Below are 25921 nucleotides of genomic sequence, written 5' to 3' on the forward strand. Positions count from 1 at the left end.
CACAGCCCTGACATTGTGACCTGAGCTGAAATCGGAATCGACACACAACTAACTGAGTCATCCAGGCACCCCTGCCCTGTCTATTACTTCTAATAGATTTTGTGTACATTTTAGGGTTTTCTTCACACAAGGTCATGTAATCTGCAAACAGAGATAATTTTACTTCTTTTCTGATTTGGATGGCTTTTCTTTCTTTTGCTCTGGCTAGGACTTCCAGGATTATGTTGAACAGAAGTGGTGGGGGCAGGCATCCTTGCTGTGTTCCCAATCTTAGGGACAAAGCTGTCAGTTTTCCTCCATCAAATATAATGTTAGCTATGGGCTTTTCACATATGGCTTTATTTTGTTGAGGTAAGTTTCTTCTGTATGTTATCAGTTAAGAGTTTTTATCATGGAAGGGTGTTTAATTTCACCAAATGCTTTCTCTGCATCTACTGATCATGTGATTTCTACCCTTCATTCTGCTAATGTGGTCTATCACGTTGAGTGACTTGTGTGTTGAACCATCCTTGCATCCTAGAAATAAATCCCAGATGGTCATTCTGTACGGTCCTTTAAATGTGCTGTCAGACTTGGTTTGCTAAGTGAAATTAGCCTGACTTTATTCAGGACACCCAGAGGATAGATACCGCGTGATCTCACTTAGATGGGGAATCTAGAATGTAAAATTCACAGAAGCAGAGTACACTGGTGGTTGATGGGCCTGAGGGAAGGGGGAAATGGGGGGTATGGGCCAGAGGGCACACAGTTTTAGTTATGTAAGATGAAGAAGTCCTAGAGTTCTACTGTATAACATTGTCTATAGTTAACAATACTGTACTGTATACTTCAGAATGTGCTAAGAAGACAGAGCTGATGTTCAGTGTTTTAGTCACATCATCATCATCATCATCAATAATAAATGAAGAGGGCAAGAGGGACACCTGTATGTGGTGGATATGTTTATTGAATAGATTGTGGTGGTGGTTTCCCAGGTGTATGCTTATCCTCAAGCTCATTACATTTCATATATTAAATATGTACAGTTTTTCATATGTCAATTATACCTCAATAAACTGGTTTAAAAGATTAAAAAATAAGTGAATGCTTTTGGGTTCCTTAGCGTGGTTATGTGCTTTATGTAGAATTTACTCAGTTGGCTGAGTTATCTCTTTGCTTATGATGCTGTCCACCTCCCTGTTATTTAAACCTGAGGCATAAACTAGTTCCCAAAACATGCTCCCTCTGTGACCAGCAATGATTGGACCAAGCCATCCTAGGCTATAATCTGATACTGCCTGGACATTCTGTTGTTCAAACCATCAGAGAGGAACAGAAGGTCACGCTAAGTATTTCTGTTATGAGCAATGGATTTTGTCTTCCCCAAATTCATATACTGAAGTCCTAACACCTGGTGTGCCTAACACCAGTATGAACTTGACCTCATTGCAGGTATAATTAGTTAAGATGAGGTCATGCAGGAGTAGGGTGGGTCACCAATCCAATATGACTGGTGTCTTCATAAAAAGGGGACATTCAGACACTGAGACTTGCACAGAGGGAGAAGGCCACGTTAATATTGGAGCTATGCTGTCACCTGCCAAGATTGGGATGTTTCCTCCTAATGTGACAAAAATGACCTTTTATTAATTCAAACTTTTAAGACATTATTTAAGTTTAAATCATCTTTTTCTAAAAATGAGCACCCAAAAAACTCAACCTCTTCCTTTGGTTTGGTAAAAAAAAGAAAGCAGTGCTATACTCTAACTGCTTTTTTAAAAATCCCCAATGATCCATCCTGGTCAGGCAGGCAGCCGAAGGCACTTCCTGGGGAGCCTGACCCAGGAGTGACCCTGTGAACATCATTTATTCCTAAGAGGCTTGCCTGGAATGTTCTGTATGGTTTAAAATGAGATGAATCTTGCAGGGAACTAAATTTGGAACCAACTCTCTCTTCCATATATAAATAATTCATTTTAATAAGCATAATGAAGTATTTTTTGTTGGAAATAATTCAAAGAAAGAATGAGGCTGACCGGTAATGCTTTATGAGGTGGAAGTAAAGGGCTGGCAAGGGAGGAAATCATTTTTATCACTATTCCCACCAGCAACCCTCACGGTTCCAGTAAATACACAAGTTCTAGCATGGTTTTAGATCGCCTATCACCATTTCCTCTCCATGAGCATAGGAACAGCAAATACGGAACTTAACGTTTCTGTTTAAGAGGCAAAAGGGTCAATGGATACCAATGAGACAAGAGTTAGTAAAGGGCTTGGGTGGGAAACATGCATCCTACTTTAGGGGTTCTTCCAGGGTGCTGAATACATGAATAGTTACAACTGGATGAGGGCAATCGTGTTTCCAACTCCTGACACGGAAATGCCTAAAAAGAGGAACTCAGAACAGCACCGGGCAGAGGGATGTGCATCTTAAATTCACCATCTTGAGTGTATTTACTGTATGTGCGCGGAGCTCTCTATAAGCAGGAATGTTAAAAATAGATGCAAACCTGTGCTAATTATATGCTGCAACATTTCTCAACCCCGAGAAATGAGGCTCATCACAGCCCAATGGCAAATAAACCCTACAAATCTATAAACACCAGTCCTAAATGGTGCTCTATGAAAAAACAAAGACTTGATAAGGGACGGGAGAAAAAGGAAGCCACGATTTTATAAATCCTCAAAGAAGAAGGGACTCACTACTACTCACCTTTGCAATTTGGTCGAACTTTCCAAAGAGCTCGTTCAGCATGTGGACCAATTCTCCTGGAGAGCAGTCACTGGCCAGCCGGGTGAAGCCAACAATGTCAGCATACAGGATACTGTGCGGACAAGGGAGCAGCGTTTGCAAGCTCATATTTTTTAAGAAGTAATGATACTTTTTTCCCTTAAAAGAGTATATTGTTTTTTACATTTATATTAGTATTTTACAAGAAAAATGTCATCCCCCGGGTAGGAAATACATAAACATTTTGCCAAACTTTCCCATTAAATATGTTTTTTGTTTGGTGCCGAATTTTTATAATTAAAATGGGAGAAGAAGAAATCACATGACGCACTCTGTCCATTCTAGTCTATTCTAACTCATCACCTTTATTCCCTCACGGCCAGTCCGTCCCTCCCTCCCTGGCTGATGTGGTATTTGTCCTGAGAGCTCATTATGCTGGCATAACTCAGATATCAATGGACTATGCTTCTGTCTGCACTGTTACATGCATTTACATTATAAGAATTCCTAAAGTACTGGAAGCCAAATAATAAAAGCAAATTCTATTTTTACTGATTCGAAGAAAGAATAACAATCTTCTTAAAAGAAAGAGTACTTAACAAAAGGTTCTGAATGACTTATGCCTTGCCAGGATGAAGCAGACATGGTGCACCTCCCTCAAGCTTGGAGCGTAGTTGGGGGGATGCATTAAACAAATAAGGAAGGACACTAGCAATGTCCAATCACAGCGATAGTAAGTGCGTATGTGTGCATGTGGGGGGGAATTAGCTGGTGACAAGTCTGGAAAAGCTTCCCTCCATGGGATGTACATGCTAGTGGGATGGACGTCAGATTTCTCCGAGTCGCATCTGTGTTTTGTTAACCTTCACGGGCCAGCATAGGGAAACACAGCACCAGGATGTGCTTTATCACTTTTCCATACAACAACATGCTTCTGATTTGTATAAAGGCCTCACAAAGATGCCTGAAATTCCTGCCAGCAGCTGGAGATTCAGATAATATGGTTTAAGATATACCCTGAAACAAAACTGACTGCCACTTCATACCCCTTAGGATGGCCATTATCCAAAAAATGGGAAGTAACAGGTGTTGTCAAGGGTGTGAAGAAATGGGAACACTTGCGCATTGCCGGTGGGAATGGAAGATGGTGCAGCCACTCTAGGAAACAGTATGGTGGTTCTTCAACAAATGAAACAGGATGATCAGATGGCCCACCAAGTCCCCTGCTAGGAATACATCCCAAAGAACTGGAGGCAGGGACTCGAACCGGTATTTGTACACCCATGTCCATGGCACCATTATTCACAATAATCAAAAGGTAGAAACAACCCAAATGTCCACTAAGGGATGGATAGATAAAGAAACAGGGTATATAACTACAGTGAAATATTACTCAGTCCTTAGAAGAAATGGAATTCACCTGAAACAAAAAATACATTATATGTTAATAAAAATAATTAAAAAAATAAAAGAAATAGAATTCTGACAAATGATACAATATGGATGAACCTTGAAGACATGATGCTGGGTGAAATGAGCCAGACATAAGAGGACAAATACTGTATGGTTCCACTTACATGGGATACCTAGAGTAGTCAAACCCTAGAGACAGGAACTAGAAGGGTGGGTGCCAGAGGTGGGAGTGGGGGAAGGAAGCTGCTGCTGAATGGGTACTGAGCTCCCAGTCTGGGATGAAGAGAAAGTTCTGGGGACGGATGGTGGTGATGGTTGCAGAACAATGGGAAGGTGCTTGACGCCACTGTGCTGGACAATTAAAAATGGTTAAAACTGTGTTATGTTATGTATATTTTGCCACAATAAAAAAAAGTAACGTGGCACTGGCCTGCCTGATCTTAGGCAGAAAACCGTTGTCTCTCTGCTGTTGGCCGCACCCTGTTCACTGTGCCAAGCACAAGGCCTGTGGCTTCACCTTGGAGGAAAGACTTGGTCCTCTGCTGATGACAAAAGCTGGGGAAAACTCTCTGGTCCAAGAAAATCAGGGCTGCAGGGGCTTCCGCACTCTCCATTCTGTTCAGATGGTGCCATCAGACCTTCCCTATTTCCCCCATAGCACCCTGTAGCAGCAAGGATCACAAAGCCTGGCCCAAGAGGAAAAAGCTCAGAGACAGTGTCTGATCCAAGGCAGCATTGGAAGGGAGAATGTGTGAATGGACGGTTGAACCCACTTCTTGTTGACAAACCCCACCATGCTGCCAGTGGTCCAACCTCGTAGTGGGTGAAGGCGCCCCCAGATAGGCTGGCCGTAAATGTCATACGACGGTCCAAAAGTTACTTGGCAGCCAGAAGATTCAAAATGTAAACAGATAATTGTGATGCAATGTGCAAATGGTTATAGGAGAGGAAGCAGGGTACTCTGTGGGATCATCCAGGTACCTGACCTAGATCATTCGGGCCATAGCAACCTGGAGTAGGCATGTCAGTTAGAATCACAGCCCTTTCATCCAAAGCCTTGTGGATGGTATCGTCAGGTGAAATAGAGAGAACTGGACAGATACGGGAGAAATGTAGGAAGAATGAACCAGGTACGTTGGATGAACATTAGATATGGTGGGCAGTGTGTCTAGGAGAGGGAGGCATCAAGGATGAAGACCCAGTTTCTGGTTGATAAGGGGGCTCAAACCTAGCTCTGAACAAATCAAAACAAGCTTGAAGGGGAAGATGGCCAGTTCAACTCTGGTTGTGTTGAGTTTGATGGGGGTGTAAGTAGAGCATCCAAGAGGAAGATATACATTAGGTGAGTGAGTATGGAAAGCTATGGTTGAGTTTTCCTCCTTTTTTGAAGATTTTTTTATTTATTTGACAGAGAAAGAGAGGGTGAGTGGACATAGGGGGAGAGGGAGAGAGAATCTCAAGTGGACTCCACACCCAGCATGGAGCCTAATGAGAGGCTCGATCACATGACCCATGAGATCATGACCTGAGCTGAAATCAAGAGTCAGACGCTGAACTGACTGAGCCCCCCAGGTGCCCCAGCTGACTTCTGCACCTTAGCTTCACACAAATGGTAATTAAAGTCCTGAATGAGAAGTGGAGAGAACAGAGAGGAGCTAGGAGAGAGCTCTGAAAACACTCCTACAGAGAGGCTAGATTCAGGGAAGAGAAAATGGCAAGGACATGGTAAGAGGAGAAAAGGAGTATGATGTCATGGAGTCTACAGTGAGGGAGAATTCTTTAAGCAGGAGGGCAAGGTCAACTGGCCAACCATACTGAGCTGTCAGAGACAAGGATGCAGAGGCTAAGTCATACTCAGATCCGGGAGCAAGGCAGTTCGCGAACTGAGCAAGCATGAGTTCTGTGACATGGTGGGGGTGGATGGCAGAAGGTGAGGATTTGAGGAGGGAGAGAAAACAGGGAAGACTAGTCAGATAGTGAGGAACCTTTCTAGAATCTTGGCTATGAAAGGGAGAAAGGGCAGGTTTCAGAATTGGATGGTGACATTGAATTCCGGGACCTGTGGTTATTTTCAAAGATGGGATGGCTTTGTGAATGCTTCAGCCCTAGTGGCAGGATTCAGAGGAAGATGCTGAAGATTCGGAAAGCAGCTGATAGCTGCTACCTTTCCATCTAGAAATTCCTCTCCTCCTAATGATTATTCACATTATTATTATCCTCAGAGAGTAAAGAGCTAGGATATGTTAGTAACAGAGAATAAATATTTTTTTTTGAATGAATGGCCAAAGCTGAACTAAAAGTTAACAGATCTTTACTGTCTACAAACCTAATAATTCTCATCCAAAAAAACTCCCTCAAAACCCCTCAGGTATTGACTGGACTCTCCGCAATATCCATTTACCATGTCTGCTTCTTTGCTTCTGCTTATCCTGTCCAGGATGAAAATGTCATGTTTTCCTATTTCTTATAAAAATAATTGGTATGCCATGCAATTTATGTATGCTTTTACATTTTTAAGGTTAGGTATTTAAGTCACTTTAGAGTCCTAACTATACTTTGTGAATTTAAATTTAATCTGACACCACAAATATATTCTAGATGATCTGGGAAGGCGCTTGAAGTTGCTTCTCCTATCCTTTGCCTTGACAATGTGGTAGTCAGCTTCCAAGATGGTGCCAGAGAGACCCATACCTCCTGGAACTTCCTCTCTTGTATCATCCACACTCCACTGGGTGGGGCCGATCTGTGTCACCAAGAGGATGCTGCAGGAATTACAGCAATGAATTTGCAAGCCTAGATCATAAAAGAACTGCAGCTGGCCCTTGGCTCTGTCTTGGATCCCTTGATCTGGGGACGCGAGCTTCCATGTTGTGAGGTCACTCAAGTCACCTGTGAGCAGGCTCAGTGATGCTGACCTGAGGCCTCCAGCCAACAGCAGGGACTCCTGCAAACCATGTGAGGAGCTACCTCGGAGGCAGGTCCCCCAGCAGGACCCCGGACACCAAGCCTGAGTCCGCATCAAAGACGGTAAGCCCGAACCACCAGGTGAAGCCACTCTCAAATTGTGACAGAAACTGTGAGATGATGTTTACTGTTGTCTGAAGGCACTAGGTTTTGGGGTCCTTTGTTACTTAGAAATTGGGAGCTAATACAGGCAGCACGGGGAGCCTTCATCACCTGCCTGAGGTTGGTGGTACCTTCGGCCATTTTCATCAGGCTCTTTGTTCCTGGGTTATTTCACAGAAACTCAAAGACATTCGGGGACCCTGTTCAGCTATGGCTGCATTTATCTTTACATGTGTTAAACACCGCATTTGTGACTTAAAACTCTTCCCTCAGATAGCAGGGATATTGCTGATTTTCAGACAGCTAAGGCTGGAATGGGAAATTTCTAGTATAATACACCTTGTAGGATACTGTGAGAATGTTTCTTCTTTAATTCTTTAGGTGAAACGCTTAAAAACCTGAAGGCAGGCCAATGTTTTAAATAATTTTACTCCTTAGCAGGTGCAAATGTTCTTGAAATACATTTATTTTTTAATCCCTCAAAATAGTAGGGACTTAATTTTTTTTTTTTTTTACCCCTGATTCTTCATTTATCCACTGCTTCCTTAGTTCTCACTGATATAGTTTTTTCTATTATTGCTTTCCCAATTTGCATTTGTCACTATACATTTAGCTCTGTGCGTGCTTGGGCCATGTTTATCACTAGCTCTACCCACCTTTCTTAAAATCTGGGGTCCAAATGAGGTGTATCTTAGCACTTTAGTTAAATTGCAGTTAAACTGCAGTGGTAAAATGGAGTCAAATTTGATTCTTATTAATAAACTTCAAAAATCCTTGAGTTGCAGCAACCAGACTGGAAGCTAAGATCATGCACTGGAAAGGATCCAAGCTTGAGAGCAAAAGGCCAAGTAGTCAATGCTCAGCAAATGGTAGTTATATTTGTGGTTGTTGTTCCTGAACTATTGAACTGGGTGGGTAATAATATCAAGGTGGAATGAATGACGTCAGATGCATGAGTTACTTACCGGAGAGAACCTGGCAAGAATAAAAAGCACTACTGCAATATAGTTGGATGGATGTAAGAAAAAAACCCCAAAGAAGTGGTATGAAGCTTGGGTTGTCTTGAAGAACAGTGAGGGACCACACACCTGGGTCTGGAGGGCCCGTGTTCTGCTGCAGCTGGGAGATGGGCAGCATGGGAGGAAATGCCCCCCATGCTGAAGTGAGGGCCTACACAGCTCCACTCTGGAGGAGAGCTAAGGGAGAAAGAGGCCCCACATAGTTCTCCTTCTGGATCTCAAACTCATGCTCATTACATGTTAGTTTTCCACGTCCTATGATTCCAAGAATGGCTCCCTGGGAAGCAGATGAGGACTATGGCAGACTTGGAAAGCAGGAACTTGCACTATTAATTAATTAAGGTGCACATCAGTCCCTTGTGATATTGGTCACTGGCTGGCCACACCCCAGAAGCCCATCATTCCTGATGGACAGGAAGTGCTCCCTTCACTGAGGCCCTGGCCCTGCCAAGTCCCTCCTGAGGAATCAGGTTTTGTATCAAGAACCCACTGGCCCTACCTTCAGTCTTACCACAGAGCCGAGGGCCCTAGGCTCCAGGGATGCCAGGAAACCTGACCATTGCGTTCCCAGAGAATGGACCCCACTAACCACCTCTCTCTCCTTTGTGACGGAAGGCCAGCCATACAAAGCAGCGCCATGATGGACAACAGAATCCAGTAAAGTGAAGGAGATTCTACTTCCTTATCTTCCTGTGAAGGCCATGAGAGGCAGCGGGAGGTGGGGTGGAGTGGGGACTCCATTCACAGTTTCAGAGGAGATAGGATTTTGTGAGACGTGAGCTCCCAGTTACAAATGTCCCTAGGCTGGCGAGCCGCTCCCCGGACTTGCTGAGGAACAAGAACAGAGCAGCGTACCTCACGTTGGTATGTCGCTTGACATACAGGTTGTGAAAGTTGTTTGTGTTTTCCATCTGGCCGGCTTTGGGGCCTTGCAGCCTCTGGATGATCTCGGCTTTCATTTCCATGGCTATGTGAGCTGGCAGCAGGGAGAGCAGAAGCCGCTCCTGAAACAGGGTGTGGGAGGAAGACCAAAACATTTCAAATCATTACGGTAACATCCAAGTCATCTCTGAAAGCATCACGGATCTGCAGAGGGTCCAAGGGGAGGACTCTTCCAACAAGTTAAAATATGGAGTGTAGAAGGACATGTTGAAAAAGAATTCAAAATTTCTAAGGTCAGCATGTATTATATTATTTATTATTTATGGAGTTCTAAGTATGTGTTCTTCAGAGTGGGGAATAAAGGTAAGCAAAGATATTTCCTCCAAGGATACTACTTATCTACTCTGATTTTATTTTATTTATTTTTTTTTAAAGATTATTTATTTATTTATTTGACAGAGAGATAGACAGAAGAGTACAAGCAGAGGGAGTGGCAGAGGGAGAGGGAGAAGCAGGCTCTGCACTGAGCAGGGAACCCGATGTGGGACTCGATCCCAGGACCCTGAGATCATGACCTGAGCCGAAGGCAGATGCTTAACCATCTGAGCCACCCAGGCGCCCTCTACTCTGATTTTAAAGCAGTAAAGCAGAAATGATATAAAAATGCCAGAAACCTATGGTCAGTCGAAGATAGAAAACACTCATTTTCGCCTGCCTGTTCATTTGGGAGATAAAGTACAAGCTTTATTGCATTTCAGAAAGTCAACAAATATTCCGCACATTCTAAGTAAGATAGTCAAGTATTTTCAAGTACTTCATTTCCTGTGATGACCACCCAAATCCCCTTTAGTGATTCTAAACTATTACAAAGACAGAGTCAGGAATAGCATCTGTAAAATGTCCGGTATAAGAGACTACAGACATCTCAGCAGGCAGCCAGGGGCCAGGATAAGCAACACCAGGAGGATGGAAAATACTGAATTCAATAATGAAATAAAAAAGCAAGTAATATTTGGGTTTAGTAAAGAAACAGGTAGCCCCAGAAAAATGGACCCATCTGGAATTCAGAATATCAAGAAACTACTAATGACATGAAAATAGACATTCAAATTTAAAACTTGAAAAGAAGTCTGTGTCCTTGTTATGCACAAATTGAGAGGTTGGTTTATTTGTTTGATGGCCTGGTGGCAATACAAGTCTGTTCTCTCTCCGATCTAAGAACCCATGTGGAAAGATAATGGGATTTATGGGGGTTTTTTTTAGATTTTATTTATTTATTTGACAGAGAGAGACACAGCGAGAGAGGGAACACAAGCAGGGGGAGTGGAAGAGGGAGAAGCAGGCTTCCCACGGAGCAGGGAGCCCGATGCGGGGCTCGATCCCAGGACCCTGGGACCATGACCTGAGCCGAAGGCAGACACTTAATGACTGAGTCACCCAGGTGCCTCCCCCCACCCTTTTTTTAAAAAGATTTTATTTAAGGGATTTATGTTTTAAATAAATGACAAACCCTTTTGAAATCTTGATATCAAGACTCATCATCTATTCATCTTTTGCTACCCATCCCCCAAATACATAAATTTGCTTCTTATCTTGAATTCTTCAGTAGCCCTTCCCACTGTTTACACTCACTTCTAGTCATGCTTCTTGTGGCCGGTGCTGTCCTATCCATGTTCCCTCTGCCTTCCTTGGAGGCTCCCTGCAGCTTATTCCTTACAGTTTCATGGGTCTCAACCAATGAGGGAGTAACTGATGGATGAGTACCCCAGCTCCAGCACCCACATCCCTCAGCAGGAAGATCTGAGCATGCACCACATTTCCCACTGCGGGTCTCCAGCAAGACTGAGCCGCGAATGTCACCAGTGCCTCCTTCCAATAGCTTACCTCCCTCCCCGATCCACTCCCTCACTCTGCTACTTGTAACTACCCTCCAACTAAATGACTCCACCCAGATCCTTGTCTTAGGGTCTGCTTGGGGTAAATCTAACTGAGATCTTTTCCTTCTCTCCTTCTCATATATTCTGTAATAAGAATAGGCTAAATCCCAAAGTTAGCCTTTCTTCAAGGACAGAGTCCATGAACACAAAAAGAAGAATCCAATATAGTAATTCTCTTTCAGGCCCATAGCTTCATTTAATGACCAAATGTAAATTATGATCTTTATTTTAGACTCAGATGTAGTTGGATGACTGGCTTTTTATAGGTAGTTTCAAAAATACAAGATGTGTGTGTGTGTGTGTGTGTATACATATGTCGTATAAGCCAAAATTTTCTTTCTTTTTTCTTTTTTTAGTGTTCAAGAATCCGTGTGAATTTAGACTGGAATTGAGATTTTAGTAACAGCCAACCAGACAAATTAAAGAACATGAGGCTTCCTTACTACCATGCTGTTCTGGCATCAGTGAGTGGAAGGCAGAACTTCTGATTAGAGCTCATGAATGGGGTCCTTGCTTTGGGGTCTGCACATGTCCTCTTGGTGATGACAGCATTGGGCAAGAGGGTGAGCCTCAACTAAAAGCCTGTACTGAAATCTGTAAATCAGTACACTTTTAAATATATCTCTTTTTCCTTTACAAAATGCTATACTCTGCAGGAAAAAAAAAGCCCCATATTATAGCACACGTGATAAATTTCAACTCAATTCATAATCTGACAAGGTTAATATTTCCATTAATATTTCAGGTTTTTGCTAATGTAGCTGTGTGCCCTGCCAAATTATCGGAAAGTGACCCACAAATGTAAGTGCTTAATATACCGGATGTAACCTAGCTACACTCTCCCTCCAAGTACACTGGAAAAATTCCTTAAGGGGATTTCTGGAAAATCAAGTTGTCATTAGATTGACTGATGCATACCATTACTACTTCTTTCTCTTCCTAGAAAAGACTGTGTAATGACAGAAAATCTGACTAATTCTAGCTTACTCAAAGGTTATCTGATAAACAACTTGGCCTTGATTTGAGGGGTCTATCTCAATACATCCTTTTATTAAACCTCCAGTTATTATTCATTAGCATTTTTTCCCTAGAATTTGTTCTTTTAAATTGCGCCTCATAGAAGAGCTACAGAGTTAGTAAATTTCAATGCACTGTTGATCAAAGTGTAGGACATTTTGAGCTCCAAAGTGTTTCTAATATAATGAAACAAAGCAGATATTATAACTTTCTACTTTTATGCTAGCCTGGAGATTATTTTGGTTGATAGGAAAATCCAATTTAAGCAAAGAAGACTTGTACTTAAATTTTGAGCTAGGATATGATAATGCATGTGATGCCTTGTGCCTTCAATAAGCCATGCATGTAATAAAAATTAAAATCCGCTGAATTTTTCAAAGGAGAGGAAGACAGTGACATGCTCCTTTTGCAAGATGGAAAATTTTTTTCTCTTTCAAAATTCTTATTTCTATTTTGTTATTTTAAATGGCAATTCAATTACATCAGGATGCCAAACCAATGCAATGAACAGAAGGGATATTGTTACAAATGTTTCTCCTCCAAACAGAAAGTAGCTATCAGAATGGAAGACACCAGATCCCTAAGCAGCCACAGGGTTACATGTGGTGCTAAGGAAACAGATGATGTCATTCAATACTGCCCTGCCATATGAAAGGACAATGTGTCCATTCAGGAACAAATGCTGAGAACACCGTACTCGGAAAACACCTGCCGGGGACATAAAGATATGTCAACACCTTCCCCAGATCATATCTTCTCTTGCAGCCAGCTTCATGTCTGTTGGTCTCAGAAAATAAGCATCCTCCATTGGCACCAACCTCCATCAACAGCACATCCCCAAAATTAAGTTCTAGTAACAACTGCTACTGTTGCTGTTTCCTGTTGTTAGATTTAGCTTGTTTTGTTTAGGTTCCTCCTTAAAAATCCTGTTTCACATCAATTAACCAGAACACACTGAATACTCTTAATATTTTAAAGGTCTTGTTTCATCTTTTTATGGTTTTTACAAAAAATGCAGTCATGAAATGGACGTATGAAAGACAGTAGCAGCACTTTGTAGCAGAAACCACACCAACATGGAATAAGATGTGGGTTCCTGAACTTTTTCAGCCACTATCTAGAACACCTCAACCAAATCACTCCAGCCTTTGAGTCCCAGTTTGGGTGTCTAAAAAATTTGTCTATTGAGCTAGGGGAGCTGAAGGTCTCCATGTCCATGTGAATTCCTAGAATTTGATGGAACCACAGGAGGCCCTTTCCAGAATTTACTTCTCAGTGGTTTGGAGTTGGGCAATTGGTGACTCACAGAGGAAAGAGCCCCAGTGCTCAAATCTCAATATGGTGGCAAATACTGTCAGAAGGACAATGAAGAAGGAGGGACCACTTGGAATCTTGATAATGGAGACAAGAGGAGACTGAGGCTGTGCTAGTTCTTGAAGAGTGACTTCAACGAGGGGGAGGAGGATGAAGAAGGGCCAGAAGTTCTGGTGTGCCATATTAACGGCCCGTGTTGGCGTGCAGAGGGAAAGCCTGCCTGTTTATACTCCACAGTCTAGGAAAACTGGAATGCTTTGTGCAAATTAAAACCAATACGCACTCAACGAATCACCATTTCCTTTTACAAAACACTAAGTCCTTTCGTTACATGCTTATATTGTTGCCTCATTTTACAACCCTGGTCACAGTCAATCTCATTTGAATGTAAACATTTTTTACCAAAATAAGGGGCAAGCTAGGTATAGGTCTCATTCAGAGGGGTGCAGTGAGGTGGCTGGTGTTCACCAGGGAGTCAAGACCAACTAGAACTTGTGTCTCCCGACTTCACTGACCAGTCTCTCCACTCGCTCTGATTTTCGAGCTCAATGAGATGATGGAGACGCTTTTAGAGCACACACCGTTAATAGAGGGTACAAGGATGAAATTATCACTCTCATGTGATGACTCTCTAGTTCAGAGAAGTTGGAGAACAAAAGGGCCAATCAAGTCAAAGTATAAACTGTGTTTATAGTCATGGGGAACGGTAAATGGATACTTCTAGACTTGACCTGTTTACAATCCACTGTCAATTCAATTCTCAGAAACAGAGCTTCTGGTGAGAAAAAATAAAAATCACTGATAAGGTAGAAATATTCAGTCCTCAGGTAGACAATATGGAGGTCCTAAGATAAGAGGCACAGCTCTGTTCCCTCGACCAGCCTGCAGGGCCGGCCACTGCACACAGCGCCCAGAGCAAGATGGCAGGAAGGGTCCATGAGGATCATAGGCACCTCTCAGGCTCGTGCACCCACATGGTCTGAGCACAACACAACTCAACAGCAATGCTGCTGAATCACCCAAAGGAGATCTCCTCATGCAAACAGACCTCCACTCTCACACAACATAAAGTAAAATAGTACAGTGCTCCAGAGTGGTGTTAATTCTGGTCTGATCGGCCTTTCAGAGATCATCTGCCCACAGGCAAGGAACACCATCCAGCCTGGAACAGGTGAAGTTGGTTGAAGAAAAGAATGTGGAGAAAATGTGTAAAGACTGACCACACTTCTGGATTTTTTTTCTTTTTGGGGTGCGGGGGCAAAAAAACCCCATGATGTACAGGTGGCCGGAAGATTTCTCCTGAGAAGAAGGAAAGGTGGAGATGCCAATAATACTGTGGATGGAAGAAGATAACAAGAAATAAAAAGAAGTTTTGTTGGAATTGACTTGAGGAAAGATTGCAAGGAGTGAAATGGAATAATTTAATGTTCAGATGCAATCCCTCAATGAACCCACACGCTAGAGATGACTAGATACCCAAGGCAGTTCTATGCACGAAACACTCGCAGTACGCTGAATTATTTTTTTTGAAACAGGTGTTGACCCTTTCTTTTCTTGCCCTCTTCACTGTAGGCTTGGCCATGGGCCTCAGTCTGACCAGTGAAATGTGAGCCAGCATGATGTGTGCTCCTTCTACACACAACTTTAAGAGCCATATGGGGCTCACCATGTTCTTGTTTCCCTCTGCTGTGGGGACCAGCAGTGTCCCCGGTAAGCCCGGGTCCCATGCCTGGCACAAAATGGCAGCCCACCGATACTGGACAAACACCAGTGAGCAGGCATTATTGCTGCCAGCCTCTCTGACTTGGGGGCGATTTCTGCCACAGCCCAGTCTAGCTCTTGAGATAGATATAACACTGCAGGGCCATGTCCACCGCCCCACGCGTTCAGTCCTTGTGTGCACAGGATTTTCAAAGCGTGGAACATTTCAGTACTAATCTGTGTTTCTTTTTTCCATGATAAAAAACAGGAATGACACGTCTAAAAGATGTTTTTCTAACTAAAGGCTGAAGTCATCAGAATCTACCTATTCTTCGTGGCGGCAGATGTCATCCTGCACACAGAGCGTTGTGGTCTCTGTTCTCCTATCTGGGGTGTCCTGGCTGAATACAAAAGCTATGGGCTTTCCTCAACCAACCGCATGTCCCCATACTCAGGGACTTTGGCAGTGCAGGGTTTCACAGGGACATTCACAGCATCGGCCGGGACAAGGACAAGTACTCCAGTCTGTCTGCTAGGCACCAAGTGAGGTCCTTGCCTGACAGAGGTGAGCCTGCAGGTTCACTCTGCTTAATCCCTTGGCAGATGGGATCCTAGTGTGGAGTGGCCTGCTCTGCCTGAGCCTGGATGCTCAGATTTATGAAACCAGACGAGCCTGTAAGGCGGTGTGAGAGACGAGGGTGGCTGCCGGGGGCACACAGAGCTTTGGAGGGAAGACCAGTGCCTTCAAGGTTGCGACCAACATTTGCCTCAAAAAAGGTCTCTCAAGTCACATTTGGGGCACTCAGAATTGTTGATCAAAGAACAATATGTGGAACACCATGGACATGAACTTCCTCCTTGTCTTCTGAGGAAATTACAGAACTGCTCAACTTGAATGCGGATGCTGTGCTCTTAATTCCCGATTCTTTTCCCCACTCGACAAATATTTATTGGCTACCTTCCACATACCGGTTCCCATTCTGAGTGCTTTGTAAGCATCATCTCACTTAATGCTCCCCAAAACCTAACCAGTGAGTGATTCTTCTTTTGCCCGTTTCTACAAAGAGGAAACTGAAGGCCAAACAGATGGTGGAGTCAGGACTTGAACCCACAGAGCTGTAGTCCATGGTTAGAGCTCTTCTTAACTGGTCTCCTAAACTGTACCCCAAGAGAAAGGACAACCCATAAATGGGCAGATGAATAAATAACAGCTTCGGCTAGTGACAGGGAGGGGACTGCTCCCCATGGCAGTTTCTCGAGTTGTGGCTAATTCCCCTTTATCTTTGGGGGGGGTATATGGACCTTTTTCCAAAGGCTGAATGTGGAGACTTGAACCCCAGAGCAAAATCGCTCTTGGGGTGAGCCCCATCAGTCTCCTATACCATCAACAGCCCTCAGCCTCTTCCCACCCACCCAGTCCGAACCTCCCCCCACCAGAAGCACCCCCCAGACAATGCTGGGGCATAGAAAAAATTGCAGCTGATATCAAAGGTTGTCTTTGAAAAGGGAGGGAGCTGAATATTCTGGAAGCAACTGCTTGACATTTCTCTTGTGGACCCGTGATTGGATCCTGAACCAGGCACTTCCTTTTTTTCTGCTGTGCATACAGAGATGAGTAGATGGCATGGAGAGGGGATCCAAGGACTCCCTAGCGCTGAAGTCGACATTCCCATTGCTGCTTATTTGTCTTGAAAAATACAGTGCCCTAATGCCAGACTCCAGAAAAAAGCCTCCAAAGACACAACCCGGCAGATAACACCCTTTAAATAATGCGCCTGCCCTCAAACATGGGTTGTCATCTTGGGCAAGGACGCGGTTGATACCAAGAGATGTGCCCACAATTTCTGCACCACATCCCCTTCTCCAGAAAAGAAGAACAATGAGGGAAGACAGATAACAGAACTGTACTAATTCTCATTCCACACATCAAGTAATGTCCGGAGCTTCCTCAGATTTAGTTAAGGACGCAAGCAGCAAACAGTCCAGCAAAATCCCCACAGCAAAAAGCTGAAGGGCCGTCACATCCTAGAATTTTATTAAAAGGAACTCAAATGAAATGCCTGGGGTTCAAACTCAAGAATAAAGGCAGCCTTCTGGCTGCAGTTTCTGGACGGTGGCTTGGTACATACCCGGTCTGTGTAATCATATTGTTGACACAGTCATATTTAAGCTCTATCTTTGTCTTTAGAGAATGCATTCTTAGTAACACTGCAGATTTTCATTCAGGGATTCTCCCACCTAAGTCTCATGCATAGTTCTGTCTTTGGAGACAACAACATTGAATATTAGCTAAAAAACAGTGATTCTTGTTCAAGACCTCACATTTACTGCTACCTGACAAAAAGGAAGTCATGGCTTGGAGGTTCCATAATTTAAGAAAAAACATGTTGCAATACACCTTACTGCAAGTTACGTGTGATGATAACTCAAGTTTAAATCATACAGGTAATGCAGTAGGAAACCTTGACTTAGTGAGTTTTCTGACTCATTTATTCTGAGCATACATGTTAAGGACACATACAAATTTTAAGTTCATAGGAAGCTACCTGGCAGCCTGTGGGCTGAGCCTGGGCAGGCAGACAAGCTCTGATCAGCTTGTAGAGGGCACGCATGGTGTGTGTGTGTGTGTGTGTGTGTTTAGGTGAAGGAATCTGAACAGGTACATCCGGCAGTTTCATTGTACACATTTACCTTGTTGGTATTTGGGGCTGGACAGTTCTTTGCTGTCCTGTGCATGATGGGATGTTTAGCAGCATCTACCCCACAGACTAAGACTAGACTTTAGTAGCTCCTAACTGGTGAAATGCCAGTAGAGGCCCCATTCCTGTCTCAGACAACCCACACTGCCTCCGGCCACTGCCCAGTGCTCTCTCCTGAGGAGTGGGGAGGAGGCTGGGAAGTTCCCCTGGTTGAAAACCTTGGCTCTGAATCGCGAGACTTCCCCTTTGGAACTCTAACCTGACTACTTTTGCCCTATTGTCCCTGGCCTTCCCTTCCTTCCCACCCTGGACTCTGGATCCATCGCTTCCATCTTTTTCTTGCCCCATCCTTCCAGAATGGGAGAGCACACCTCTCTAGGGTGTCCCTTGGAAGAACACCATGACTTTTGTTCACGTGCCATTGGCCAGAGGTCATCGTAAGGCTGTCCGTCTCTCTCAGGGATGCTGGGTGGCATGTCTCCTTACTATAGGAGAGAAAGGATACTGGGAGACAAAATAGTGGTCACAGGCAGGGACTGCAAATGCAGCATTTCCACAACAGAAACCATCACCTTCCCTCCTCTTGTAACCTTACTCCAGTTAAAAGGTAACCATGCAGAAACCTGCTCTCACCCTTGGTTACTCTTTGCCTCTTACCATCCTGTGTCCATGAAGCTGCGATTCCTGTCCTTCCCACTATGTACAAAACTTGCCCCTCTTCCTTGCCCCCCATCCTGTTCCCAGCCACTGCTGCTGTGGAGTGTCCAACTTGGACAGGTGTCGTGCATCATTCTGGCACCCAGCGTTCACTCTTGAACTCTGCTGGAGCCATCTGTTTACTTTCCTGCCCAAGGCTGTAGGTGTTGGTGTGCCCGAAGTGGGCTTTCTTTGGTATCATATCCCCATATGGGACACCAAGCTGACAGATAGGAGACACTCAATAAACATTTGTCAGATACAGGAAGGAAGGTGTGAATGTGCAACTAACAAACACCTCATTACGCTTTAAATCAGATTTCCTCTGAGTAGCTCAGTCAATCGTCTGGTGTTTCAATAATGGAAATCTGAAGAATATCCTGGCCTCCACTCTGTCACTCACTAAGTGGACAATGGGAAAACTATAACTTCTTTGGCTCTCAGAGTCCTCCTTGTAGGCTGACAGGTGTTTGAATAGATTTCTACTGTCATTTCCACTTTTAGATTTCTTCCACTCTGGAGGGTGTCAGAAAGAAGTGGAAAGCCATCCTTGAGTGTGGCAGCCAAAAAGAGATACATTTTGAATTTTTTTTGTTTTGGTAATTTTTAAAAACCTGTGCTTTTCTGTGCTAAAAGAAATGATGGGAGAATGGATATAATAAATACGTGTATGTATATCACATATGTGTGTAACACATGTGTACATACGTTTACACCTACAGACATCTATACACCTCTAGATACAGATTCAGAGACATCTTTTGATTGGGTCACGGTGCCCGGGAGTTGGCGTGCATGCACGGATTTCCAGGGCGGCTGTGGAGAACCAAGGGTGGTTCTATTCTTTCATATATTTTTCCTGAAGGTGTGCTGAAATCTGATCTTTCTAAAGCAAAGGAAGTGGCACTGCTGTTTTTTATTCTGCAGGTAGAAGGCAAGTGCACATGCAAACGACTTGGGGCCAGGCTCCTCCTGCTGCCGACTCCTGTGCTCGGTGTGATGCAAGGTGCACAGCTCAGAACAGGGCGCAGAGCCGCAGAGGAGAGGATGAATAACTTACGAATTTCAGCCTTGCCAACGTGAAAAAGAGGGCGGGTTTCTTGCCAGGAATCAAAAACTGAGATCAGCGTGGGAACGAAAGTCACGGCTAATGAGAAGAGAGGCGATATTACATTAAAACGTATGTATTGATTAATTTGAATCACAACATCAGCCTATACAGGCTTGGGAATTCTCAGCTTGGTCATGCCAATAAACATATTTGTCAGGCGGTAAACAGATTTTTAAGAGCACTGAAGGGACAGGTGACGAAGCTGATATCTGATAAAACACCGCATCCTGTGCAGTGATTTCTAAGGAAAATTGCACGCTGCCCTCCCCTGAGCCTGTGCAGACCTGAGCTCAAGCCTGGACTGGATCAGAAATATACTTCAGTTATCTACTGCTGCCAAATGAATCACCCCAAAGCTAGTGGTTTAGAACAGTGATGCATTTTTTTCGTCACGATCCTGTGGATTGGCGGGGCGGTTCCTCTGTGGTTTTGCTGCGGGCCAGCCAGGGGACTGCACTCACCGGGAGGGCTGGCTGGCTGGAAGGCCCACCATGCTCCCAGCCACACGGCCGCAGCTTCTGGTAGGAGGCTGGGCCTTGGTTCTCCTCCACACAGTCTCTCATCCTCCGTGAGGCTGGATTGGCTCCCTAAAGGTGATCTCAGGGCAGTAGCCCTAGAAATGAGAGGGGACCTTCAGGGCTTTATAAGACCTCTGCTCCAAACATCCCAGAGCATGACTTCCCATGTTCTTTTAGAAAAAGTGAGAAAGAAGCTTGTCCAGATTCAAGGGATGGCGGGGAATGGCGGTGGTTTTCATCGGACACAGACTGGGTGGCAGGGCCTTCCAGCATTCATGGATCCAAAGGTTAAATAATTTTTGTAGGGTCTACATGCTCAGGCCGTCTCCACGAGCAACCCCAGAGCCCAGGCTCAAGTACCGATCAGGAAGACATTGGATTCCAACTTGACTCTGTGAATTCACCACATGTCCAGCTCTACACACCACTTCTCTCTCTTCTCTCTCTTGTCCAAACACTGGCTCCGGGCTGGACTTCCACTCCTTAGTGGGAGACCCGGGAGGATGGGCTCTCGATGAGGATATGAGGCGAATGCTACTTCATTGCCATCACTATGTCCCCATTTTGGCTTCCACCCCAGATCAACACTTAGCAAATAATTCTTAGAAATGCCTTCAAACCAGTAAGACACACAATGGAAATTCAGCAGCTGTCCACAAATGCAGTGAGTCACTTTCAACTTATTTTAAGATCGTTTCAGACATCAGTCTGTATAAATTAGCTCAGACAATGTGGGGGGCGGAGGTTTTAAAGTTAATGTTGACTCCTTGTCACGAAAATAAAAATAAACAAAAATTGCGTAGGATTGAGATTTCTTTTAATGAACAATTTTTAAAGGAAAGGAGAAAATTAATGGAGTGGCATTCAGTTATGTGTCATGATTCAGTCTGAAGTGGTCCACTGAAATATCTGGGAATGTTCTGTTCTCTGTTCAGTGATTTTACTAAAATGCTTTTCTGGTAGCTGATAGAAACACACAATACCACACTACCCAAAGCAAGATGTTCTTTGCATATAATATATGCAATTATGATTGAGCAGGATATCTTTAAAAGAAGCAGCCAGATTTTCAATTCAGTTGACGGACCTTAAGATTCTTACTCAACTTGGATTCACAATCGAGAAACTCACATAAAATAAGATGTCGGATCCTCAGTCATGCTTTTCCTAATATTGCAAAACTATTTAAAAAATCGGGTTTTAAAGGACCATGCATTTAAAAAGTGAAATAGAATTATGTACTAACTTTCCATATCACGATTGCCAGAAGATTATAATGATAGTTGCTTGTGTTTACAAATGTTCCACCGCACCTGAATGGTTTTGTCCATAAGACCAAGCACCTGCTGGTTGTACGTTGCTGACAGCATCCACACATCAGCAAAAACAGCATTCATGATATGAGATGGCCCCGGGGACTCAGCTATCCCTCCTGCAGGTCTAAAACTAGTCCAGGATGTTCATGGTCCCAGCAAGTCCCCCTACAGGACTTGCCACCATTTCTTTCATAAGATTCCAGAGAGATGGGTCTGCTCATTTCTCCCTGCGTAATCTCTCCCGTTATACTCCCTGTGCCGCTTTGTTCTTACTTCTCCTAGAAGATCTACCCTTGCCCTTCATCTTAAAGGGGACAGAGAAGCCTCTCCTGAATGGGGTTGCTATGGGATCAGAGGAAGAGATGTTCTAAGCCCTTTGTAAAGGGCTTAGAACAGTGCCTGGCAGGCAGGAGGCCCATGCATGTTAGCCTCGGTGATGGCAAAGTCTCCTTTGGCTGGTACAAACCCGCGTGCATTGTGCTTTTCTCTGAATTAGGACTGGTTTCATAGCCGGTGATGCCCACTGTCATTAATTATTCTCTAGCTCCTTCACTTACCCTGGTTTGCCCCACTATAGTCTCATTGACTTGGGGGGGGGGGGGCGAATGGGCAGAGATAATGAATTTTATTTGCATATCCTTTGAAATTCTAGATGTCTATTACACTCATCAAATGATCAGTAATTATGATTGCATTTGTTGATGACTCTAAGTAGATGAATAAGATAGGGGCTCAAATTTAGGTGTCAGGTTAAAACCAGCATGGGGCAGAACTTCCTTCCCATGATACCTAATAAAATAGACCAACATTTATAAAACCAACAAAGAAATTTCACCAATTACAGCAATGACACAAAAAAGGGCATGACTCAGTATCATAAACTCCAAAACCAATGGCCAGGAAGAGACAGAGAAGATTCCAGAGCTGAGCGTGAGGTGGGGTAGGCTTGGGTCTTACTCTGCCCACCCCTCCACGCAGTCTCATGGAGGAGACAGAGCCCAGAGAATTCTTGCTCATGCCCACAAACCTGAGCAACAGCGAACTTATTAGTTCGCATGGAGATCACGGCACGGAGGAAATGGTATGACGTGCCATCTACTTTAAAGGGTGTTCCTTCTAGATCCCAGATAAATTAGGGAAAATGTCTACCACCTCCAAAACTGATACCTCGGGGAAGAGGGAAGAGTAGTGGGGTCAATCCCATACCATAGTTGGGGGCAGCTGGAAACAGATACATGGAGGGTTGGACACTATTCTTAGGGTCCCTGCAAGTAGGGGACAGAACCCCGGGAACAGTCTTTCCTCCCATCTCATCCCACAAGGACAGATGAGGTGTAAAGAACAGAGAGTACTCAAGTCCTAGAGGATGTTAAGTTATCGAGGTGGGCAGGGAGCCCAGAACAAGTGCTCAGGGAACAATGCAGCATCCTTCAGGATACGGCCACTGCCCCGGTGTCTGCCCTCCGTGGATTCACCTGTGAGTCTCTCTGGCTATGCGGACTATCTGGTCGCAGCTTCTCCTGACCCCCCACCTCCTGCTCATCACCTATGGCCTTTGTTGGGGGCGTCACTCCACAGCAGTGGGATGAAGCCGGGACAATTCTGTGCCCTGACTCAGGGGTATGGGGCGGTGCCCGGAGACACTGTCGGCTGTCACACTGGAGGATGCCACTGGCCTGTGGTGGGTGGACAGCAGGAACACCGCCACACGTCTGTCAGCGCACAGGGCAGTCCCACAGCCAGGAAGGAGCCAGCCCCGGGGGCCAGCACTGAGCCTGAGAACGTCCGGAGTGCCCGGCATCCTACTTTGTAGCCTGTCAGTTACCTTGTATATGTTTAAAGTTTCGTTTTGCATAAAAAGGCGACAGAATAAGTCGGCTGATAAAATCACATCATACTTCTGGTCCTCTGGGAAGCTTGCAAGCCTGGGAGAATCACCCCAAGTTACACACACAGAGGCAGAAGCAGGTGTTTTGTGCAGAATGAGAAAAGAGACTTGCCACCCTGAGTCATGGGGGCGGGCTCGGATCCTCGGGGGTTGCAGGAGGGATGGAGAAGCAGAGCCGCAGAGGGGGCCCCCCAAGCATGGCCGTATGACACGGACTTAGTGTGCAAGGGCTGCCGGAACAAAGCACCACAGCCTGGGGGCTGAAGCCACAGAAACACATTTGCTCACATTTCCAGAGGCCACAAGTCCAAGGTCAAGGTGCCCCAGGACTGGGATCTCCTGAGGCCTCTCCTTGGCTTGCAGAAGCTGTGCCTTCACCTGGTGTCCCCCCTGTGCGTGACAGATCGAATCTCTTCTGATCAGGACACCAGTCAGACCGGATGAGCGCCACTGCACCTCAATTTCACTTGATCTAAGTACTGGAGTACTGGGGGTTATAGCTTCACCATATGAATGTGGGGGGCACAGTTCGGCTCCTAGGTGAAGATGTCCTTCATTAGCAGGACAGAGAAGAAGGAGGGGGTGATACCCAGGCCCCCACGTGGCTGCCGTGGCCCATGAGCAGACAGACCTTCCCTGGCTCGGTCTCGCTCAGACTTCACACTGCCTCTTCATCTTGCTGCCTGGTTAAATGTTCTCATGGCTCCTTAAATATTCCCATCTCTTCTCTAACTGTCCTGCCCCCACTCCCCACTGCTGGCCTCTCTGGGTCCCTGTCACCCAGGTGCACCTAAGCTATGCAGCAGGAGTGGACCCTGGGCAGCATTCGAGGCTCTCGGCTTGGCCAGAAGCCATCCCCTCCGTGGAGGCCTGGGATCCGGGCATCCTGGGCTTCACAGTGAGGCCCAGGAGTTGCACCCTTGGTTGGAACCAGCACAGGACCCAGAGCCTCCGTCCACAGAGTGTGGGGCAGGGGCGGGCGAATTCTTTCTGCAAAGGGCCAGGGGTGTGCGCCATCAAAACCACTCAAGGCCACCATCATGGTGGGAAAGCAGCTGTAGACAATGCACAAACAAACGAGGGTGCCTGGGTGCCAAGACTTCCCTAGTGGGAACCGAAACTGTAATTTCATATAGTTTTCAAGTGTCAGGAAATATTACTTTTCTTTTGATTAAAAAAAAAAAATCACATTAACAATGTAAAAAGCATTCCTGGCTCAGGAGACTATACTGAAGCAGATGGTGGGTTAATGAGATTTGGCCCTTGGGCTGCAGTTTGAGGATCCTGGTTTAGAGAAACCGCTCTTGGAAATCACACTTAAAGGCATGCCAGACATGTCAGAATTGTCACTGACAACCGAAGTAAGAACAACAAAGGGAATATCATTCCACCAAAGGGCACTGTTTTATGATTTTGGTGATCTGTCTCTCATCTGTTACTCAATGTGCTGGACTTTCCAATAAAAGCCTTCAAGTAGATCTCCTCGGAAAACGTCCATTTCCAAGTTCTCTTTGGGTTTTCCGCTGAAAAGGAGGGCACAGTGGCTCAGCACCCAGGCTCGGGTGTCCAGGCGTCTGGAAGCAAGTCCCAGCTCCCCCACCTGCTCTGCTCGAGTCTCGATGGTACTGGTTTACGGGGGGATGTGGCACATCCTGGATTTAAGTGGCTGGTTGCCACAGAGGTGACCATGTCGCCGCATGATTCAGGGCAATGCTGGGGGAGTATTGTCACCACATGCCAACCAGACGACAGAAGTTCATGTCTGAGCTGGCCACTGCTTTGCATGGGGCTCCTAACCTTTCTGGGCCTCGCTTCCCCACCCCTGCACCCAAAGTGGAGGGGCAGGCCTAATCCCAGTCTCCTTCTCGCTATAGAAGCTAGGGAAGCAATCGTTCCAGAACACTTATTTTTAGATTAAAAAAAAAGTCAACTTGAGTTTAGCTGCAAACAAAAGTATCTCATTTCCCCACTCAATAGCTAATTCTCTAGCAGTCAGAATTCAGAACACATGTTGCTTGATTTACGGTGGCAACCAGTAATTTGTGTGAGAGAGACTTAATTTAGAAGAACGCACATGTCATTTTTTTTCATAACCAAGTAAGAGTTACAATTAGTTTGATTCATATGCTGTCACGATGCCTCCACCGCACGCACAGTGAACAATACAAAGTTTTTAAGGCAGCTCTTTGATAGAGAGGGCTATTTCTCAGTTGTGTAATTAATACTAAACATAAACCCTCCTCCATTTTCCTCTTGAATGTCTCATGCCCACTCAAGGATCATCTCCTATGAGGGGATCATCCAGTAGGAAAACCACTGAAGAGACTCACTTTTTACTGAGTTTTGCTCTGTAAGGCTCTACTTTTGGGAAATTGCCAGAATACATAAAAGCGAAAAGTCCAAAATAACAGCAAAATTAAAAAAAAAAAAGTCTCAAAATTTCCTCCCATTTTTACCCACTTCTTAACACGTAGCAAATTTAAAAATAATATCATTTAGGGGCGCCTTGGTGGCTCAGTCATTAAGCGTCTGCCTTCAGCTCAGGTCATGATCCCGGGGTCCTGGGATCCAGCCCCGCATAGGGCTCCCTGCTCGGCATGGAGTCTGCTTCTCCCTCTCCCACTCCCCCTTCTT

General features: G+C 44.9%; 1 protein-coding gene across 1 annotated transcript in view; it reads right to left on the reverse strand.

Moving 5' to 3' along the window:
- The window catches only part of ADCY2 (adenylate cyclase 2), a 388875-nt gene that overhangs the window by 110494 nt on the left and 252460 nt on the right, over positions 1-25921 (reverse strand). Inside the window, exons 5-6 of the mRNA XM_045863676.1 lie at positions 9064-9212; positions 2693-2804 (exon numbers count right to left, since the gene is read on the reverse strand). Of these exons, the coding sequence (XP_045719632.1) occupies positions 2693-2804; positions 9064-9212 (261 nt within the window). The remainder of the gene's footprint in view (positions 1-2692; positions 2805-9063; positions 9213-25921) is intronic.

This window comes from Mirounga angustirostris, unplaced genomic scaffold (genome assembly GCF_029215605.1).
Source record: "Mirounga angustirostris isolate CCGP_5_RB_7025 unplaced genomic scaffold, mMirAng1.0.hap1 SCAF_7, whole genome shotgun sequence".
Classification (NCBI taxonomy): Eukaryota; Metazoa; Chordata; class Mammalia; order Carnivora; family Phocidae; genus Mirounga; species Mirounga angustirostris.